The 20,465-nt window shown below is 38.1% G+C and overlaps 1 protein-coding gene across 9 annotated transcripts; it reads right to left on the bottom strand.

Moving 5' to 3' along the window:
- Window positions 1-819: 819 nt before the first annotated feature.
- Window positions 820-20,463, bottom strand: HAT1 (histone acetyltransferase 1). Of its 9 annotated transcripts, none has more exons than XM_064434460.1 (11): window positions 20,439-20,463; window positions 17,638-17,709; window positions 17,259-17,334; window positions 15,663-15,783; window positions 10,126-10,305; window positions 9,774-9,895; window positions 9,169-9,273; window positions 8,728-8,834; window positions 6,279-6,430; window positions 4,958-5,074; window positions 820-1,212 (listed from the first exon to the last, which is right to left on the bottom strand). In XM_064434460.1, the coding sequence occupies exons 2-11, from the start codon at window positions 17,696-17,698 to the stop codon at window positions 1,045-1,047; spliced, it is 1,209 nt and encodes a 402-aa protein (XP_064290530.1). In that variant the 5' UTR covers window positions 17,699-17,709; window positions 20,439-20,463; the 3' UTR covers window positions 820-1,044. The 9 variants fall into 9 exon arrangements, with proteins under 9 accessions (XP_064290530.1, XP_064290531.1, XP_064290536.1 ...); XM_064434461.1 differs by lacking the exon at window positions 20,439-20,463 and adding an exon at window positions 18,663-18,751; XM_064434466.1 differs by lacking the exon at window positions 20,439-20,463 and adding an exon at window positions 18,663-18,732 and having other exon boundaries at window positions 15,663-15,778.
- Window positions 20,464-20,465: the final 2 nt, after the last annotated feature.

Below are 20,465 nucleotides of genomic sequence, written 5' to 3' on the forward strand. Positions count from 1 at the left end.
CAAGATACCTTAATTTGGAATTAAAATTTCTAAAAATCATTTAATAGAAAATACAAAAAAATCCCACAGATTCAAAACATGCAAAAATTATTTCACTTCCTCCACATCACATCAGATAGTGGAGAACTGTCAACCTACAAGCTCCAGTTTTGAAAGCTAGACCTGAATTCCACTAGGACCATCAAACATGGTTAATAAATTTCTTTTTCAGATTAAATCCTCTAAAGCCTGAACTACCAGAAAAGGTAACAAAAATTAATTCCTTTGAGGGAGGACAGACAAGATATTAACGAACTAACCTCAGGTCTGAGAAGTAATGGATAGCAGAACACAATCAAGGAACTATACAAAGGAAGTTGCTTCCTACAGATTTATGTTTCTTTCACTAGTAGAAGGGTTTTTGGAGTCTTCACAAAGACTTGGCTGGTTCCCCAGCTGTGAGGTTTCTTCCTGAAAAATCAATAACCTGAAAACTTGGGGGTTTGAAGAAGAATGTCCTTGAGGCACTTTAGAGGCTTAAACAGAATGGGTCTGTTTGCTTTCAGCAGCAGGATCCACTTTTACCAAAGCATAAAGAGTCTGTACACAGGAAACACCCGAGAGATCACAGAACCAACCTTGTCACCTGTTCATGACATTAAACCTGCACAGGCCTTACACTGTACAATACGATCCACAGAGAACAGCCTGAGGAGAATCAACTTAGGAGAAATTTGAGATTGCTTAGATTTATATATTAAATTGCTATTCAAGTATCTATTAAGTCTTGATCAATACAAAAGGGTAAAAGAAAATTCATACAATTGAAGTAACACTGTATCTGAGAATCTACATTTTTTATTTCATCAAGTGCCCCAAAACCTAAAGTATAACATTTTATAATCTACAACACAAAAATAGAAAATATTCAAAATGCACAGGAACACAAGTCACCTTTAATGTGATTAAAACGTCACATGAGATTTTTTGCAGTTAAGTGGCAATTAAGGAAGTGTTTTACAACACTGTATAGATATCTGCAAGTCTCCTGTACAAGTAGGATCCTCATGCTTGTGCAAGTCGTTCTAGGACTCTTCGGTAATCTGAAACAAGTTGTTGGAAGCTCTCTTCTAACTGTTCACGTTGCAAGTTTAGGTCTATTTGGTTCAACTGATTAGTCATCTCCTCTGGTCTTAGACACCTTCTCATCTTGGCAAGTTCTCTCTGTTTTTTCTAAGCAATCAAACAAACAGTAGTTTGAACACAGCCAGTAATTATCAAGAACATGGTATTTCATTACAGTGTTTCATTGAAATTTATTCTATTTCAGTATCTAGTTCTTTAAGACGTCCCTAATCCCAAGAGAAGCAGTAACCATGTTTGATTAGTACTACATTTGTTGTTGTGTTAAAGTTTCTGTATTGCCAATGAGCTAGTGAAGGGAGGAATGGTTTCAGATTAGGTCTAACAGTACACCTACTACTGAAGACGTATGGCACAAAAAACCCGACTGCAGAAATCTGACCACGATATTTAGTCCTACATTAACATTAATTACACTGGTGTCCCATTATAAGACTATTCAGCCAAATAATTTCCCTATAACTGACCATCAAAAATTAATTTTAAGACTCTTGTACACAGAAAAAGTTTCACCAACTCTTACAAATAATTCAAGTTACCAGGGACTAGCAGTAACAGCACTGAAAAGCAGTTAAGATTATTTATAAGCATAAACATATTTGTAGAGGAATATAAGTTGTCCTTGCTCTGTCACATGTGATTTTTACCTGTTTCTTAAAAACACCTCAAAATAATTTTCTATTTTCTTTTCCCAGATATACTTTCATATAGGTGATACCTATTTCTGAACTATTCAGTTCTTCAGGTACTTTTCATTCTTCAGTCTTCTCTAGCTTTGTAAAAGCAGAATATCATTCAACACTTCATTTAAAAAAAAAAAAGTATTATGTATGCCTGGTATCGTATAAATAAATCTTTGCAATACCTATGGAATCAATGTAATAAAACAACAAAATTCCACCAAATTATTATATTTCAAACAGTCTCAAAATCAAAGTCCTTTTGTTCCCTAATTTTACACTTATCTCTCGAAGTATTTGTTTTCATTCTGTGATTGATGCTGAGAGTCAGGAGGGAGGAGTGGAGACTAGAGTGAAGTGTAAATGAGTATGACCAGAAAAACTTTTACAGTATCCTAAAGATACAGATAGGCAAAGTTCAGTTCAGAAAAAGAGGTTCTGTACTTAAGTCCTGGTGAGGTGTTCAAGCACATTTCTGGCCAATAATCAAGAAACCTTTCCTAGCTGAAAGGCTGTGAAAAGCAGCACAGATGTTTAAATTTTAGATTCACATTACCTCTGTGTAGTCAAAATTAGTAAGGTACTCAAAACATATAATGAGCTGCCCAAATGAAAATAGAGATGAGTATCTTCTGGCCAAGCTTCTGTCAGTAGAACAACCAAAACTTTATTCTAGAATTAATTCAAAGTCGCCTAATTAACAGGAGTGTCTGTTTAGATTATATACATTAGCTCTGAAAAAAAGGTGCCAGCTTTTAAACGCCCACTACATCTGATACTGTACCACTAGGCCACCTTTAAGTTCCAGATTCCTGCTAAAGAGCAAACTCTCTTTGCATGTTTCAGATAACCAGTTGTTGCAATATCCATTTCCCCCCTCCAAATATACTACAAGCATATCCAGGTACACAAGATTTTGAAAACTGCCATCAGTAACATTTTACCTGGGCAGCTTCAAGAGGATTTTTTGGGAGCAAGCTGTTGGGCTGGGCAGAAAAGCATATTCAAGTAGTAAACAAAGCACTACAATTACAAAAAGCATTGCAGCAGTGATAACTACTTCCAAGAGGGATGACATGAAGAACAAAGACATGACCAAGGAGCTATGTCTACCAGCACAATCTACTAATAAAATGCAGTTTGTCAGAAATGGAGAAGCCACAGTGAAACTGGAATTTCACAAGCTGCTCACCCTTTAAACTACCTTGCAGTGATGCCCTGTTAACTAATATACCGAATTTTTTCTTTCCTCTATTAGCACTACGTATACAGAGAGCAACACACCCTGCTGCACCTGTCATCCCCAGCTAGTCATGCCATATGCATAAAGGTCTCAGTATCTTTAGCAACCACCTCCTTGCTAACCCAATGACTTCAAGGGGAATAGATGTATTACATGTTTTTCCCCTGAGGTTTCTGCATATAGTTTTTTTCACTGCTACTGTTAGCCAGGAAATAATTCTAGGATGGAATACCATTTTTATTAAACTAAAGTAATATCAACTTAGAATTATTCTACATCTGTACAGCACTGTTCAAATGAAGCTATCAAACAGTTTATATATAATAAAATGACACGAGTATTAGAATATGCAGTAATATTCCTGATTATATGTTTATGAAGTTTGGTTCCCCGTCAAAATTGCCCTCTCTATATTAAAAGTTAGTTTCATTATATTTCTGAAAACTTTTTGAAAATGGCAGTGGGGCTAAAAATTATTGGAAATTGTTTAAAGTGAGTGTATGAGTAAGCTACTTACTAGGTAGAACTACCATGAACAAGATGACGATATCAGAACATAAAATTTAAAATCAGGGCAAAAAAGGAGTTAGTTGCTTTAAGGATTATTTTGAATTCACATTGAAATAACAAAAAACTAAAAATGCAATGTTCTAAAGTAGCAATATTGCGTATTTAGCAATACAAAATCCATTCATTATCCATGCACTTATTGTGTGCAAAGACTGAAGTGGAAACACCTGCTAGAAGCACTAGAATTGAAGCTGCTTATGAAATTTTGGGTTTTGCCTACAGGACCTCAGTGATGAGGGAACTGAAACCATGTAATAGTAATGAAAAACATTTGCTGAAAAATCACCTTATTTGTAGTTGGCACTGAGTGAATGAGACAAGATACACATGAAAGAGAGCGTGTTTTGATTAAGGTTCTGGCATTCAGCATGACATGAAGTTATCACCAGATCAGATAAATATTTAGTAAATCAGTGCTGGCCTCTCCTTTCTACTAATAGCCCCTGTAAGCCCAATGTGACTACAAGCTAAGTTTTACTATTTGGTATAACAGGGTAAATGCTGCTTTAGGAAGGTTTTCAAGCTAATCAAGGTACTCCTCATGCTCTGTGTACCTTTATATGCAGGATTTTGGTGTGCTTGGCAAGTACTTAATTGACAACAGTAGCTAACATGCTAGTTACAGCAACATACCTAGATTTATTTGTGGCCTTTTTGACTCTTGATAAAAGACTGATGCCATTCACAACTAAGATATAATTTTTTAAATCCGTATCTCAAAGGGTCAGTTTATGCAACACAGACCAACCACACTGAACATCCAGGATGCATAAATAATAGGAACTAAGAAAATTACTAGGCACTATGTTTAATACTTGTTTGAATTTTACTGCTGGTATTATTTTATATTCCATCTGCATGGGGTTAGTCCTATGTTGACATGATTTCATTACTTCTAGCAAGCTGTTTTCTTGCTTGAAAACAGACCTAGCAAACAATTAGAATAGGAATCTAAACTATACCTAGTCTGCAGTGTAAACTTAACCTCTCTTCAAATTTCTGCTTGTCTATTTAAGGTATGTTTTTAACCTCTTCGAGAAATTGACTATTTTCCCTCCTTAAACTTACCAGGGCATAATGCCACTTGTAGCTAGATAGCCTAAGTTTAATAGTAACCTCCTGTGGAACTGGGCAGGAAACAGACAGGAGCCAAACACAGGATCTTCAGTGCTGCTACATACCAATGTCCTCTGCATCTGTATATATGTCAGCTGAACACTGCATAACTAATAGTAGTTGATTGGCAACATAATTGGCATCAACTACATTTATGGAAATTAAAGTAAAATCAAGTATAATTAGTCTAGAAATAAATATTAAATGGTACTTAAGTCATATACACCTTATAGGGCCCAATCAGTCTTCTTTTAACATCCAACCGATAGCTTCTGGACTGTTCTGCATCACCCATATTTGTTGCGCGCAATCGGAGAATTTCATAAACTCGTCTTGTGTGTTGCTAACAAACAGAAAGGAGAATAAAAACCACATCTGAGTAAGGAGGTCACTCAACAGAACTGCAAGTGCAAAAATACTGAATTATTAGAGTAATTCTTCATCTGATCAGAAAATGGGGCAAGGATAAATCTGTCCTGAGTTCAGCGAATGAACATTTTTCTTTTTTCTTAAAAACCATTTTCTTCCATGCACCCAGTGTCTGATCTCTCAAGTGTTGCACCAGCCGCAGAGATGCTTCAAGGACTTGCTGTAAGTGAACAGCAGAAAGCCCAGAAGCCAGAGTCCAAAAACACTTCTAAAGACAAGGACTGGAACTAGAGTGACGTGAAGCAATACCAAGCAGCATCCACTTCACTAATTTTAACAATCCACATCTATCTAGTGTCCTTCAAATGGCTCCCTGAAAGTTATAAATATGAAAATGAAACAACAATATTTAAACTTTTCTGTTTACTGGGGAAGAAAATTAATCAGTAAATGGAAAAACTGAAGTGCTTTTGGTATGAGATCAGAAAATTTTCTCCCCTGATGTCATACTATGTTGCTACTATATTAGTCTTAACTTGCATTTAAGACCAAGTATTTTTTTTAACAACACAACAAAAATAAAGTGGCTTGTTTGCTACACTACCACATGTTTATATACTGTTAAAAAACAAATGAAATGTATTTATTCTTTCATATTTAAAATACAGAAGGCTGCAGATGCAGTTTCCTTATATAAGCTATACCATTTTCATGAACACATCTGAATATGGTTTACACTGCCCATCCCTCAAGGTTTAAAGTCTTCAGTACATCACACTCAAATTTTTAATTAAGCAACTCTGCTATTTCACTACCATACTCAAAAATTAATTTAATAATTCAAGATTGCCAACAAATTTAATTGTTCAATTTAACTTTTTCATTCTCCAAGTGTTTAGAGCTGCATTAGTAAGTTGTTCGCCACTTTAGCATTCTGCATTCCCAAAGCAACACTTACTTGCATATTCTTAAAAGAAATCAAAACCATGTCAAATTCTATTACAATAGAATTTGTAGGTAAAAAAGGCATTTATCTAAAACCATGAGCCATGTATCTCCTGATACATCCTTAACAATTGTCAAAATAGAGAAAGGTACTTACACTTTCTGTTAAGTTTAAATTGTATTGTACTAGTTTGATAAGAGTATATCCAACTACAACTGTACTGATTTAATACCTTATTTATTTTCAATTTTTGTTGAGCTTCCGTCACCATTTCTTGACTGAAACCTTGCATTAACTTTACTGGGGAAAAGCAAAGCAAATCTTGACAGAGCTTTACAAGAACAAAGTCTCTAAGCTTCACATAGTTCTCAGACGGATCTTCAGCTAGAAAGAATAAAAAAAGCTTATCAGCATTATTTGTTTTGTCATCTCTGGTATGTAATTGGAAAGAACTATGGAAAACAAAAGCAGATGCAGTATTCATCAGTATATAAACAACTGTGCTTAATTGCAAGCACTGTTGTCAAAGGTTTTGATGTTTGACAGTAGACAAACAGGTCACATTAAGAGAAATTTCTAATATTTTGTGTATGCAGTGCTGTACATATTGTATGTATGTATTGTGAAATGGACTTGTTTAAATGCATTTAACTCCTTGGGAAAAGACTAGCCTATAAACCTTTTTTCTTGTAGCTTTCTATATTTGACAGTGGTAGAATTACTAAAAGACAAACAAGAGGGAAAATGTGGAACAAGATAAATGAAAATATCCTCTTGTATACAAGTAAACTAGTTGAAGATATGCACTGAGCAGAAGTTAGTCACTGTTAGCAGGGAAGGCAGGAAAAGGTACAAGAAGCCAAAGGACAAGATTATCCAAAATTAAAAGGCTGAAAGGACCTAGGCAAAAGCTGATCACAGTTTCAAGTTACTTCCATTTTACTTAAAAAGAGAGCATAGCTATCAAAACTGTTGCTATAGAAAAAAACACTAAAATGGAGAAGTAGCCACAGTTAAGATCAACATGAGCACATATGCAGCTATTTAATGCAGAAGGAAAATATGTACAACATTGTGAATATATTTATTTTTTTCTTGCTTTAGACAAAGTCACTACAAACAAGTAGCAGGGTCATGCTTCCTCTTCAACACTCATTTTTCTGGGAGCTGGCATTGTGGAGTTTATTGCTAACCAGCTTACATCCCAGCTGTGTTTTCCTTTAGTTTTGAGGGACACTGTAAATAGTTAAGCAGTTTTAGGATGATCAAAAGCAAAACAAAGCTACCAAGAAAGACTGGGATAGAAGCATTTGCCATGTAGTGTATATGGCACCACACAACTATGGCACCACCAACTGTTTTTCTGGGTTGGGTTAAAATGTATTGTGTATGAGTGGCCTAATCTTATAAGGCTTGCCATACAAGGTATGACAAGGTATAAGCAGAACAAAATATTTGCTGCAAACATGAAACTCAGAAGTAATTTTAATTAGTAAATCATTCATTTCCTCTTTACAGAAAAGTTAAAGGCTTTATTTCACAATTTTAGTTTATATGTAACTAAATATTCTGGCTATATTAAGATAGTCCAAATCCAATGTCCCCCTCAAAAAGGACAAATACTTCTCTAAGAGTCTTAACTTTCATAATCTGAGCACCATATAGAATATTGCAAGCCTTCTCCTGCTTCATTCCACAAAAAAATGGACCAATGTTTTAGTGCACATTTACTGTTTGCTACAGCCCTGCACTTAAGGCACTGAGCCATGAACATGCCATAGGATTTATGCAGTCTAAGACGTTACTCATCCTCAATTATAAAAGCTACATAAAAGTTTGTACTATTAAAAGGAAAAATGCATCATGCACATGGGTTCCTGTTGCATGAACTAAGTTATACTTTTTTAGGCTCCCACAAACTGGACTGAAATGATGAGGTGGATTATTTTGTTACAATGATCCAGCAACAACGCATTATGAAACAAGTGGTTTATTGGGTTTTAATTAGAACAGAGAGTTAGTTATAACCAAGATGAGACTACATCTAAAACTGAATGGTAAACATGTGTTTGAACTGCATTTCTTCCTATACTAGACTTGAAACCACAGGACTGATGTCATGCCTGTGGCAATTTTCCATGTTAGTTTTGTTATGCACGTGGACCCTTTATCTGCCATTTCCACAATCTTCTGGTTTTAGGTATTTGTGCACACACATCTAGTATCATGGATCAGCCAGCAATATGTGCTCCTAGAGCACAAGTTCTCTACAAACTCTTACTGCCTGTGAAATTTCAGCTTGCACACTAATATTAAATATGCTATTTTAGTTAGGTGTGTTGTGTCTCCTGTCGAGCCTGAGTTTTGGCTAACGGGTAAGTTGAACAAAGAATTTGACAAAGCTTGATCTCTTGGCAAACTCAGCTGTGTATCTCACAATAAAATGGTTAATTAGCTGGTAATCCGTTCATGCTAGGGATTGAATTTGCCTGGTGTGCTGTTCTCTGAGTTAAGTGTTTAAGAAGCTACACCATATACACTTCTGTAAACCAGGGTACCATTAATCCTGAACTGAGCAGAAGCTAAATCTTCAAAAGGCTTTAAATTCACACAAATGAGCATAAAAGTTAGCTTGTGGGCTAACAACCTGTAAAGTTCTTTATTAAAAATTTAATACAAACCTGTTATATCAAGTACTGTAGGAGAAGACATATAGTATCTATGAACTGTTTCAAGCAGCTGAGCACCATGGCCTTCTCCTTGGAATGGCGGCAAGATCAGCATCTGGCTACAGACAAAGGAATGCATTTTCAGTTCAAACACAAGCTTTTGGAAACATAATGCAAAGTCTTAAAAACAAAATAGTATTTCATTTTAGACTAAGGTATGTGCAATCTTCATGTTAAAACGTAATTTTTAAATCTTAAAATTGTTAAATATTCAAAACTTGTTTGAGATTCTCTCCGCTTCAGGAAGCGAACAATGAAAAAAAATCAGTGCATAGACAGCTAATAATGGGGATTTTTTTAAACAAATCAACACTATTATAAACAAGTATTGGGAACTTCAGCAGTTCCCTCTTCTGAAATAAAAGGCAAGGCACGAGTTACACCGCCAATTACCTTACACGTGGCCGGGTTTTGTCTGGGTACACATAGTAATTATAGACTGTCATGTAGCCTACGGTCGCAAAGAGCGTAGCTCCATCCTTATTATACTTCTCAAATCTGCAGATAAAACAGAAAGCCAAGCAGGTCAATTACAGTTGCGCTCCCATGCAGTGTCCATTTTCTTTTCCATTCTCCAACTGAATTTTCAGTGTCAGCAAGCTACTCTGTGAGGGCCCAATGGGTACACCTGCTATGTTCTGAATGTACAATTCACTTAATTGGTGTGCAGCAACTTGGATAAATCAGACCTCTTTACAGCACTTCAGTGCACTTGCCTATTATGAAGATGAATAGGTGGCAAGTAAAAGAAAACACAGGCAAAGCTCATTTTACTGTTTAAGCCTACATTCAGGGCTCTAACGGACAACAGCATTTAATTCAGCTCTATTCTCAAGCTTTCCCAAAGCATAATGGAGGAAAACTCAAGCCTCATAAACAATGTTTTTTCTTTCCTGGGAAAAATATCATTATACTGCTCCAATAATTGGCCAGCCACAATTAAAATGCAGGCTTTGTGGAGGTAATAAGGTCCACTGTTGCTTTAGAACTGTACTTACACTAGAAAGTAGTTCCATCTTTCATCATCTACATCAATAAAGCTAGCAGTTTCAATAAACCACATCAAGAACGTCTGAAGCCTTTCATGATATTCTCGAAAGCCTGGACATGTCATGTCAGCCTAGGGAAAAAGCCAGGAGAAGTCAGGTGAAACCTATCACAGATGCAAGAGGAAAATCTATGCAAAACCTAATTAAATTCTCTAATATAAAAAAGCATGTTAATGATTAACAAACAGATAAAATTATAGTATTTATACACTACAGTTGAGTCACTACAGAAGGTGCATCTCTGCAAAATAAAATTGAATTTGGTTGCTCAAAAGCAGAAGTTTAATTTAATTTTTCATACCTTGTATATCTGATAAGTTATATCTTCACCAGCTTCCTCATTATGGATAGAATATGTGTGTAACAGCATTCCAAAGGGCTTGAAGTTGACCTCTTTCTCCAGCAGAGACACAAAGTCATCTGTGTTTGTGCAAAAACCAGGCGGAATGATTTCTCTAATTTTACTTTCCACATCATCTGCCTGGAGATTACAAAAAGGGGAAGGATCAGTGGAAAATTAGAAAAAGACAGCATTGATGTCACTGTTGTATTTAAGAAATGAATGTATGAGACACACTGTATTTACCAGTAATTTAAAAAACCAAAAAGGAAAGAGAAAAAAGAAAAGGCAAGCATTCTTGTTGTTCATTAGTGATCTTTCAGCAAGTAAAGAAGCTGCACTCATGAGATCAGAAATGTCACAATCCAGCCTTTCTAAGCATCAAAAAGCTCTTGGTTACAGCCTAAGTTCATGAACATTTTTATGTTTAGAGATTGTTATATTGATTCAAGCTTGACTAAGAGCATTGGTAGCTATTCTGTAAGCACAGCATGTTCAAAAGCCAAGACTTTCAAGACCGCAATTCACCAAGACTATGGTATGCGACACAGCCTTGCAGAACTCAGGCTCCCAAACAAGCAGCTTACAAGAGGTATTAGGTGATGCAGAACTAAGCAGAGAAAAAGGGACAAAGACCAAAAACGGTAGCTCCCAAATAGGAAAGTGACAGCTAGCACACTCTGCCATTCTTACGGCCCCCTGCTTGAAATGCCTGTCTATAGAATCAGCTGCAAAACAGTACAAACTCAGACAACCACATCCTGCATTCTAATAAAAGAAAGTTTTGAAAACAAAGTTTGACATAAAATAGTACAACTTATGAATACTGTCAGCAAATCTGACCTGTAGTCTAACATACTGTGGAAGACAAAATATTCTGACACCAAAATTTAATTCAGAGATTACTCTTTTCAGATAGCCAGAGTTAGAGACTATCAGCTGAGCAGACTTCATAATCCTTTTCAGACCCCCAAAAGACCACTTGATTGAATACATTTACTACTTCTTTTTAACCATGAATATTTGATGAAGCTTCACAATAACGTATTACTGCTTCTCACCAGGCAATAAAACTTAATGAATTGGTCTCAACTTAACAAAACCATACTCCTCAATACAACCCCTAAAAGCCTGACATTACATTCAACAAAATGAGCTTACATTCAATTCAAACTTTCCCCTGGACAATGAATCCAGGTTTTTACTTAATGGAGTTTGCCGTGAGTTCAGCTGTAATGTTTGTATTGTATCTATTTCCACAAGGGCGGACACAAGAACACTTTGTGTTAACTTACTAAGCAGCTCTTTCACACCGTTTACATGCATGATGGGTATTAGTTCAAAACCAAGACTCTTGCTACTTAGCATTCAAAACAGGGAAATTAAGATGCTTAGAACAAAATACACTACAAAAGGCTAATACAACATGCTACTAATTCCTGTTCTTTCAACCATGGGCCCTTAAGCAGAAGCAATGCACCTGCAAATGAATAGCACTTTATCATTCAGTTACATTTTGAGTGTAGAGAAAGATAGACTTAGTTCAGCACAAACAAGTTTTATTCTTAATGGTTTGGTACTACCAACATTTATATTTATATTCGGAGAGAGCTATTAAGCAGTTAACATACAACTCTACAGTACTTGGTGTAAGAACTCCGTAAAAACGTGTACAGTCTTTACACTCATTTCATTCTCAAAACAAAGATAATTTGTTGGTGCCTTCACTATTCTCCATAAACCAATATTAGCTAAAATAATTTTTCTTTGCACTTGTTGATTTAACTGGGATTACACAAAACCAGCCACTTCCTCCAAATCAAGAATTACATTAAAAAACATATTTATATGGAACACAATTTAGAAATGCCTTTTTAAAAATTGTGCAAATGCATTGTTTACACAGCTCTTACTTCTGCACTACTGACAGAGCTGTAAGAAATGACAACTAAGAATCTGTAGCAATTTGCATTTCATACAGCTGAATAAGCATGCAAAAATAATCTAGAATTAAAACAGTATTTCCAAGCAACAGTACAATAACTCAGATGACATGTGGACAACATCTACAAAGGGTGAATATACAGTAGGAAGTACTATACACATAATATTTAAGTAATTTTTGCTTCCCCCCACACTTCTAAGTTTCTTCATTAGAGGTAAGAAGGAATCCACACTGTGACCTGCACAAGCGTAAGGTAGCACATCCATCACTGGCTGCCACCAGAAAAGTCTTGTTTTCAATACAGCAGAAAGAACTAAAATATGCCAGAGACTTAGCAAATGAAGCACTAGATGATACTTCTTGATTCTACATGACTACAACATATCTTCACCTATTGCCTCCTAAAAATTCTCTCCCCTTGGAATGGGGTCTGACACAAGAAAACACAGTCTTCAGATACTTTTAGGGCTAACAGGAGCTCTCCTACTTACAGAGCAAATCCCAGAATCCTCAGTCTGAGCAGTGGGAGAAGTTTAAGCCATGTAATTTTCAATTTTCTGAAACCTTGGAATATCAATATATCAACTGCATAAAAAATAATTTCTTTCACGAAAACCTATACTTTTAAATGGAATTCATTACTTAGTACATCCTTTTCAAGCACTTCTCTCTGAGGTGCCCATAATCCAAGGAGCTACCAAAATGTGTTTACTGCCTTCCCTTGTGCCTATCTTTGATATTGGTGAAAGGCTAATATTTTTTTTTTATCAGAGCAAGACACTCATATCTTACAAACTGGAATGGATGCACACAAATTTCTCTTTAGAAAAACAATCCTGTTGACTACTACAGCAATGTTTAACATAGGCAAAGCAAATGATAATGAAGCATGCAAAGATCTGAATTAAGCCAGCCAGCCGTTGTTAAGCTTATGGTCCATGGAAGTGCTGCCTGTAATGTACCACCTTCACAATCAGAATCATGTGAGGTGATGACAGGAAATCTGGTATAAGCTTGTAACTACACTTGATTTGTAGTAGGAATGCTTAAGTGGGTAATGTCTCTTTGTACATCACATTTGACTCTAAGTAATTTTAATTTAGAGATTATTCTGGTACTAATAGGCAGCCATGACATTTGCATAACATGTAGATGCTGTTTTAAAGTGACTTAATTTAAAATAACTATAGAAGCATATTTGAGAGATTAATTTCTCTAAAAATTGTATGCACATACTTCAGAGGCGAGAAATGGAGTGATCAGCAGTGTTACATTATAAAAGTGCCAAATACTGAAACAATACTTTTTAATTAACTTTTGTATAAAGCAAATGCACACATCAGACTCACAGGAAGATATAGACTTTAGTGAAATACGTTACCCCTATCCCATCATAAAATGTAGAAAAAAGGTAGATACTGGAACAGCTGCAAATCCCAAAGCAGCAAGCAATTCAGGGGCCATTGCTATTAATATTTACACTAGAAGAAAGCAGTTTCTCTTCAGTTATTTGAAAGAATTAATGTCATTCAAGGGATAAATTTCATCTACTTTCACTAAATGAAGTGCCAGCTTCTGTTCAAAACATGATCATAATTTGCTGAGGCTTCCCCAATAATATAATTTCCTTAAAGATGGATCTAAACTATGTTAAGATGCATAAATATGACTGGAGTTCTGCCTTTTGACATTTCAGGATTGTATCTCTTCCTTATGTTCAAAAAGATCTTGGAAAAAAATAGTGGTATTGGGATGAACATTTCTGTTAGTCCCTAACAGGGATAGCAGCAGCTGCTTTAGCAATAATGAAACCAAAGTCAATATTACAGAATAAAACCAATTGCTGTTGAATGAGCTTGGATGGGTATTTGGGTACAAAATCCTCAGCTGTGAATAACTTTGTGGAGCATTGATACCAACTTGCTTATAACCAGTTATGGTAAAGGCAGAACCTGCTGTCCTTTCCTAAATGCCATCTATTCACAGCACAGGATTATCCGTCATGTGTGGCAGATAGTCTGCACTTAGTATAATTATCATCAAGGAGGAGAGAGCAGCAAATAGTTAACTTAGAAAAATAAATGTTAATATGCATTCAAATCAACATTCTGCTGTAATGACAGCTTATGGTTTAACCTCTGCAAATGCGTTATCTGAGGGTGGATAAACTGACAGCAAATACAAGTGCAGAAGACTGACTACAGCTCTGTATTTTTTCCTACATATATATATACATATGCATATAAGCAGCTTATTTGACTGTACAGTACTAGTAAAATTAAGGGAAGCACAGGGTAAACAAACACGTTCTTCCCCTTCAGTCAAGGCACGTAAATGCTCTGGAAAGCTAACACAAGTGCTGCTCAGAAAGATCTTTTTTGTGCCCATCCCAGTCCTTAAAGGAATTGGAGGAATAATTCAGTATAGGAAACAGGCCTTGAAAAAAAGCAACCATTTTGATCAATCAAAAAATTGCAGCTTGCATAGGGCAAGACAGACCTTGTTTAGACCTCCAGAGAAGTAAACTGGGTTTGTCATTTGTACAGAAAACAGATGAAGGAACAAGGTGCTATGGGGCAGATTCCTGCTCTATTTTGAAATTATAGCACTGTAAGATTGTCCAATTTGATTTTAATATGTTTACTATATGGCCAACAGCCTTTCCTTTTTTCCCTTATTTCCAAAAAATCATTAAGATTGAATAGCACGACTTTTTACTCCTAAGACATGTTGCTCTAGCCTCCAAATATTTCAGACATGTCCAGGAACTTAGCCTCTTGAACTGAGTATATTCTAATACACTTTCAAAACAAGGAAGGACAAATCTTTAAAATCATTTTAATGAAGTAATTACAATGTATTTCTCCTTTTACAATACGCCTTTCCTTGAAATTATTTAAATAAACTCCAACGAATTTGAAAGTAGTAACTTAAATGCAGTCTGAAGTCATATTTGGAGAACATATAGACAGCAGGAGAGGAAAAAAATAAAACAGCTATTCGACAAGCATTTTATAAGCTCAGAAAACCTGCATGAAAAAGAAGAAACAACCAAACAAAAACCCTGCAGAAATTGCATTACCACATTCCTTTAAGAAAGATGTAAAGCATACATGATGCCCATACAAAGTTTATAATCTCTTCCCTACCTGTTCTCCATGTCTAGAGAGACACAGTCAAGCACACCATCTCAAAGTTCTCACATAAACCGCCTTTTCCTTCTCACTGATTCTCTCCATCATTAGCCCCACCAATACTAGTCCTCCTCCTGGTCACAGTTAATATGAAAATATAGACTTGCCAAGTTGAGGTTTCCTTTGTGCAACTGGCTTTGGCATCACCACCTCACACCTGGGTGTTCTGTTTGACACAATTTTGATTGCACTGTCGTCAGGGAATGGGAAATGAAGTTCAAAGCTTACTAGCTTAGCAAATGGAAGCTTTATTTTTTTGCTTTTAATTTAAACCATATCTAGGTGGGCAAGAACTACACCTAGAACTGAAGTAAACCTTCTCAATGTTCTGTTAAAGACAAAAGCAAACCTGCACTCACCTCCACACAGTCAAACTTCTCATTTACTCTTGATGTGTATTCAATGCGGAAGAGCGTTGACAGGTTTCCAGCAATGTAATACAAGAGGATCTTGAGTCCCTTGTAGCCAAAAGCAACTTCACTGAGAAAGGAGAAAATAACAGCCAGGAACTCGATACGAAACCAAACATTCACATCACAGTGGCTTCATTCCATGTGACATTCACATAAACTTTCCTGGTAAGGTAAGCTTCCAAACAGGAAAAGGGAACCAAACTGGATGTGTGCTATAGGACAGAGATAATGCCTCACACTGCTTCTGTTATTTCACTCCTCTAGTGGAAATATTCTGAACTCAGTAAGGCAGTGCCTGTGTCCGTGCTGTGACAGCTCAGGAGAGAACACCTGAAACAGTTCATACAGTGTTTATGCTTTTTCAACACCTTTAACTCATTAACAGTTATTTACATTAATTGATTGCTAACATTTATTAAAAATTACTTTGCAGCGTAGAACAATACTTTGGAGTAAAGTACTTCGCTCTGTAACGTACAAAGCACAGACAACCAGGTGCAGCAATTTGTGGAGTTCTTAGTTGACAGTTTCTGTTTAGTTATCCAATCTAATCAGAAATTAGTACATGCAAAAAGAAGTAGAGAATACAAAAACCTTTTTACAGTTTGAAAATACGAGCTGCCTGAACACAAATTCTATACTCTTATGAAGAACAGAGAATATAATTATTGTCAATGATAGCTGCAGTAGATGTCTATTAGTGTAACTAATTTATTACATTTAATTTGGGTAGCTCATTCGAAGTGAAGTACTTAGAATGCTTTCAAAAGGAAATTGAAATTAAGAAACACAACTACTTAAAGAAGTCCGCAGAAACATGGAGGTGGATTCTCCTTAGGTTTGTTTGGGTTTTTTTGTTTGTTTTGTTTTTTGGTGGTGGATTTTTTCTTTTTATCTATGGCCAGATTGTTGAATGAAAATACTCTACTGAAAATAATAAATGACACTTCAGCACTAATTAATTCAGCATACTCAAAATAGAATAGACAATACTTTTCTACCTAGACTTTAGGAAAGGCTTTGATACCAGCATTCTTCTGGAGAACCTGGCTGCTCATGGTGCACTCATCACTGTGTGGATGGCCATGCCAAGGATGGCCATTCCCCAAGTGTGGGGAACGCAGTCAAATGCACCTGACAGCTGTTCCCCTGTGGTGCTCCCCAGGGCTGTGCTGGGGACAGTCCCATTTCATGTCTTCAGCAGTGATCTGAGTGCTCCCTAAGTCAGGCTGCAGTCAACACCAGGCTGGACAGGAGTGCTGATCTGCTGGACTTGGCTTACAGCAAGTGACAGGCTTGGGGAAGAGCAGCTGGAAAAGGAGCTGGGGTTGCATGGGACAAGTGGCTGAACATGAGTCAGCCTGTGCCCAGGTGGCCACGAAGGCCAGGACACCCTGGCCTGTACCAGCAAACCTAGCAGCAGCACCAGCCCACCACTTCTCACCTTACACTCACTATCAGCAATTTTTTTTGGTTTTTAATGATTTGGAAACAACTTTGCCCTTTGGGACCTGTTAGTTTAATCTGGAAACTTTGACTTACTCATCTCCAAACACTTGATGGCTGTACTCTGGATTAAACGTTGTGTTCTCATCCTCCAAATCCTCAGGAAAGCGAACTGAGAAAATAAAAAGAATAGAGCACGACCAAGTCACCACCTTTCATCTGCTTATCCACAGAAGCCCCACCAGCTGTTCATGTTCTGACTCTCCACTAGAGTCAGATAACTCTAGTTAAGAAACCATGTGAGAGTGGCATACAAATGAAATCAAGGCACCCTATACAATTGAGGTTCCTTGATCTACGAGTATCAAATCAGTAATCAGACTAGAACTGAGAAACTGACACAAATGTATATATCTCACAGGAAGATACTGGAATACTTCAGTATCACTTGTACAATATTAAAAAGTGGCATTACCTAGCTTCAGCTGAATTGCCTCATTTGTATTACACTTGTATTCAGCCAGCTTCTTCTCCATAGCAGTAAGTCCTGAAAAAAAAGGTTTAAGAGTTAAGAGATATCTAATATCTCTGTCATTATTACTCAAAATATATTAGAAAAAAGCATCATAAACCAAGAAAAAACACACAACACAAAACCACTGAACAAGAAAGATTAGAAAAGCCACAATATACCACAACATATCAATACAGAGGATAAAGAGATCTATCTCACACACTCTTCTGGAAATAGAAAACACACAAGTATCTCTTTTTAGTTTCTGAGAATTAAAGTAATTGCTATAAAAACATTAAGTATTCTAAGTTACTAAACATATTTCACGTGTTACTTATAAATTGTTATACTGAATAAGAGCTCAATATAACATGTTATAAGTAACACGTGTCAGGACACTTCAAGTGCTTGCATTAAGTCATTTTCATAAACTGCTATTACTGAACTACAGTGGCACGTACACCACCAGCAATTATTTAGCCAGCACTACTCTTCCAGAACGGATATGAAACAAAAATGTAAATAAACTGCATTTCATCTAATTTCCAAAGCCTAATCCAGGCCAGAAGACACGTTTCACCTCCGGTATATTCCAAATGCCTCACAAACACAGCCCTCCTTCATTTCAGAAGTACCATAACAAACTTCTCCTACATGTTACTTCAGGCAGCAAACTTTACGCAAACACTTTCGGGTTTTTTAACTCGCTGCCCAGGTTTTTAACTTGCTGCCCAGCAAACTCATGGCCAGGGACACGGACTCTGGTTTGACACCAGCAGCCCGCGGGAGCCATAAGCCCGAAGACAGCAGGAGCAGGACCACGGCAGCCGGGCGGCAGAGGCTGCCCTTCCTCACAGCCGCTTCCCCGCCCGCCCGCGCTCCGTCTTCACCCGCCCGCGCCGCTCCCGAGCTGCCGCTCCCTTGCCCCGCGCCCCTGCACCGCGCCCCTGCACCGCGCCCCTGCCCCGCTCCCGGGCCGGACTCACCCGCCATGTCCGAGCCCAGCGCGCAGCGAATCAACCCGCGCGCCCGCCCGCCGGAAATGCCAGCGCGCGCACACGCTTCCGCTTCCGCCCGCCGAAACGCGGCGGGGAGCCAATGGCCGTGCGCATGCCCAGCGCTGCCTCGAGCCTCGCGCTGGCTCGCGTGGCCGGCCCTGTCCCGCCCCGCCAGAACGCGCCTGCGCGGTGGTGCTCGCACCCTCAGGGGCGGCGGCTGCGCGGGCGGCTCTCCGCGGTGCCGCCGGCCCTGAGCGGCCCCAGCGCTCCCCTGGCCCGGCAGCCGCCTGTCCCGGTGCCGCCTCCGCTCCTCCTTCACGCTCGGGCCTCGCTGCTCATTGCTGCAGTTCCGCTGTGGCCGAGCGAACAACCGGGGCTTTGTCATTAGTAAAAAACAAAACGCTCTATGCCGAACCGCTTGCTGCAGCTGCTGCGGGAAGGACCGTGGGGATTTCTGCCATTTTCCTTCAAAGGCCTGGCTTTTGATGCACACCGGTACTTGCTGTGCTGGTTTGGCCTGGGGTAGAATTACTATTCACAGTGTGGGGGTAGTGAGTTCTGTCTTTGAGGGTCCCTTCCAGCTCAGCTTATTCTGTGATTCTGTGCCAAACACAGCGTGGATAACACAGAGATGTTTCTGTTATTGCTGAGCAGGGCTTACAGTGAGCCAAGGCATTTGCTGCTTTTTGTACTGCCATGCTGGTAAGGATATTGGGGCTGAATGAAAGGTTGGGAAGAGACACAGCTGGGACAGGTGTCCCCAAGTGACAAAGGGATATTTTTGACCAGATGGCATCATGGTCAGTATATAAGGTGAGGAGAAGAAGGGAAGGGATGTTTGGGATGATGATGTTTGTCTTCCAAGGTAACTACTACAGGTGATGAAGCCCTGCTCTCCTGCAGATGGCTGAACACCTTCCTACCCATGGGAAGCAGTGAATGAATTCCTGTTTTTGCTTTGCTTGTATGTGTGGCTTTTGCTTTTCCTATTAAACTGTTTGTATCTCATCCCATGGGTTTATCTACTTCTTATCCTTCCATTTCTCTCACCAGTCCTGCTGGTGGGGGAACAAGTGAGTGACCGTGTGGGTCCTGGCTGCTGGCTAGGCGTAAACCATGGCACTGCAGCTAGCATGTATATATATGGAATTGTTGAACAAGGTGCTGGGGTGGTCAGATCCTTATCAAATGGGCAGATTTCTAGCAAAACTGTTCCTGCTGTCAGCTGGGACATAGGCATATATGTAGTATATGAACTCTTAAGTTATATGCAGAAAGTTTTTGACGACATATAACTAAAAAAAGTTCACCAGAGAAAAGTTGTTTTAAACTTGAGTCATTGTTTCATGACCACCATTATAAGCTACCAGTTGTAGTATTGTATTTTAATATCTCACTGTGTTATTTGAGTAGTACCAGATAAAATACACTTTGTTAGGCCTTCGAAATAGCACAGCAAGACAAAATACACAGTATTATTTAAGTCAGGTTTTATAAGCACTGTGATTGAACTGCTGGAATAAAGTATAAACCTTCCCTTCCTTAAGGCTTTGGCCTGCGTGCCTTTCATTTTGCAGTATAACACATATATGTTCTCTGCTGATAAAGGATTATAAGACCCTGTCATAAGTTATTGCATTCCAGCCAGATTTTGAGCCTCTGGTTCTATGTTTGAAATACGGAGCTGCATCCGACTTGCAGCCGATCTGCCATAACCTCGGTCTGTGAACAGTTTCGGCACTTGAAACCAACAGGTACACACACCTCTGCTGACCTCAGGGGCACGGCTGC

Source organism: Passer domesticus, chromosome 10 (assembly GCF_036417665.1).
Source record: "Passer domesticus isolate bPasDom1 chromosome 10, bPasDom1.hap1, whole genome shotgun sequence".
Lineage (NCBI taxonomy): Eukaryota > Metazoa > Chordata > Aves > Passeriformes > Passeridae > Passer > Passer domesticus.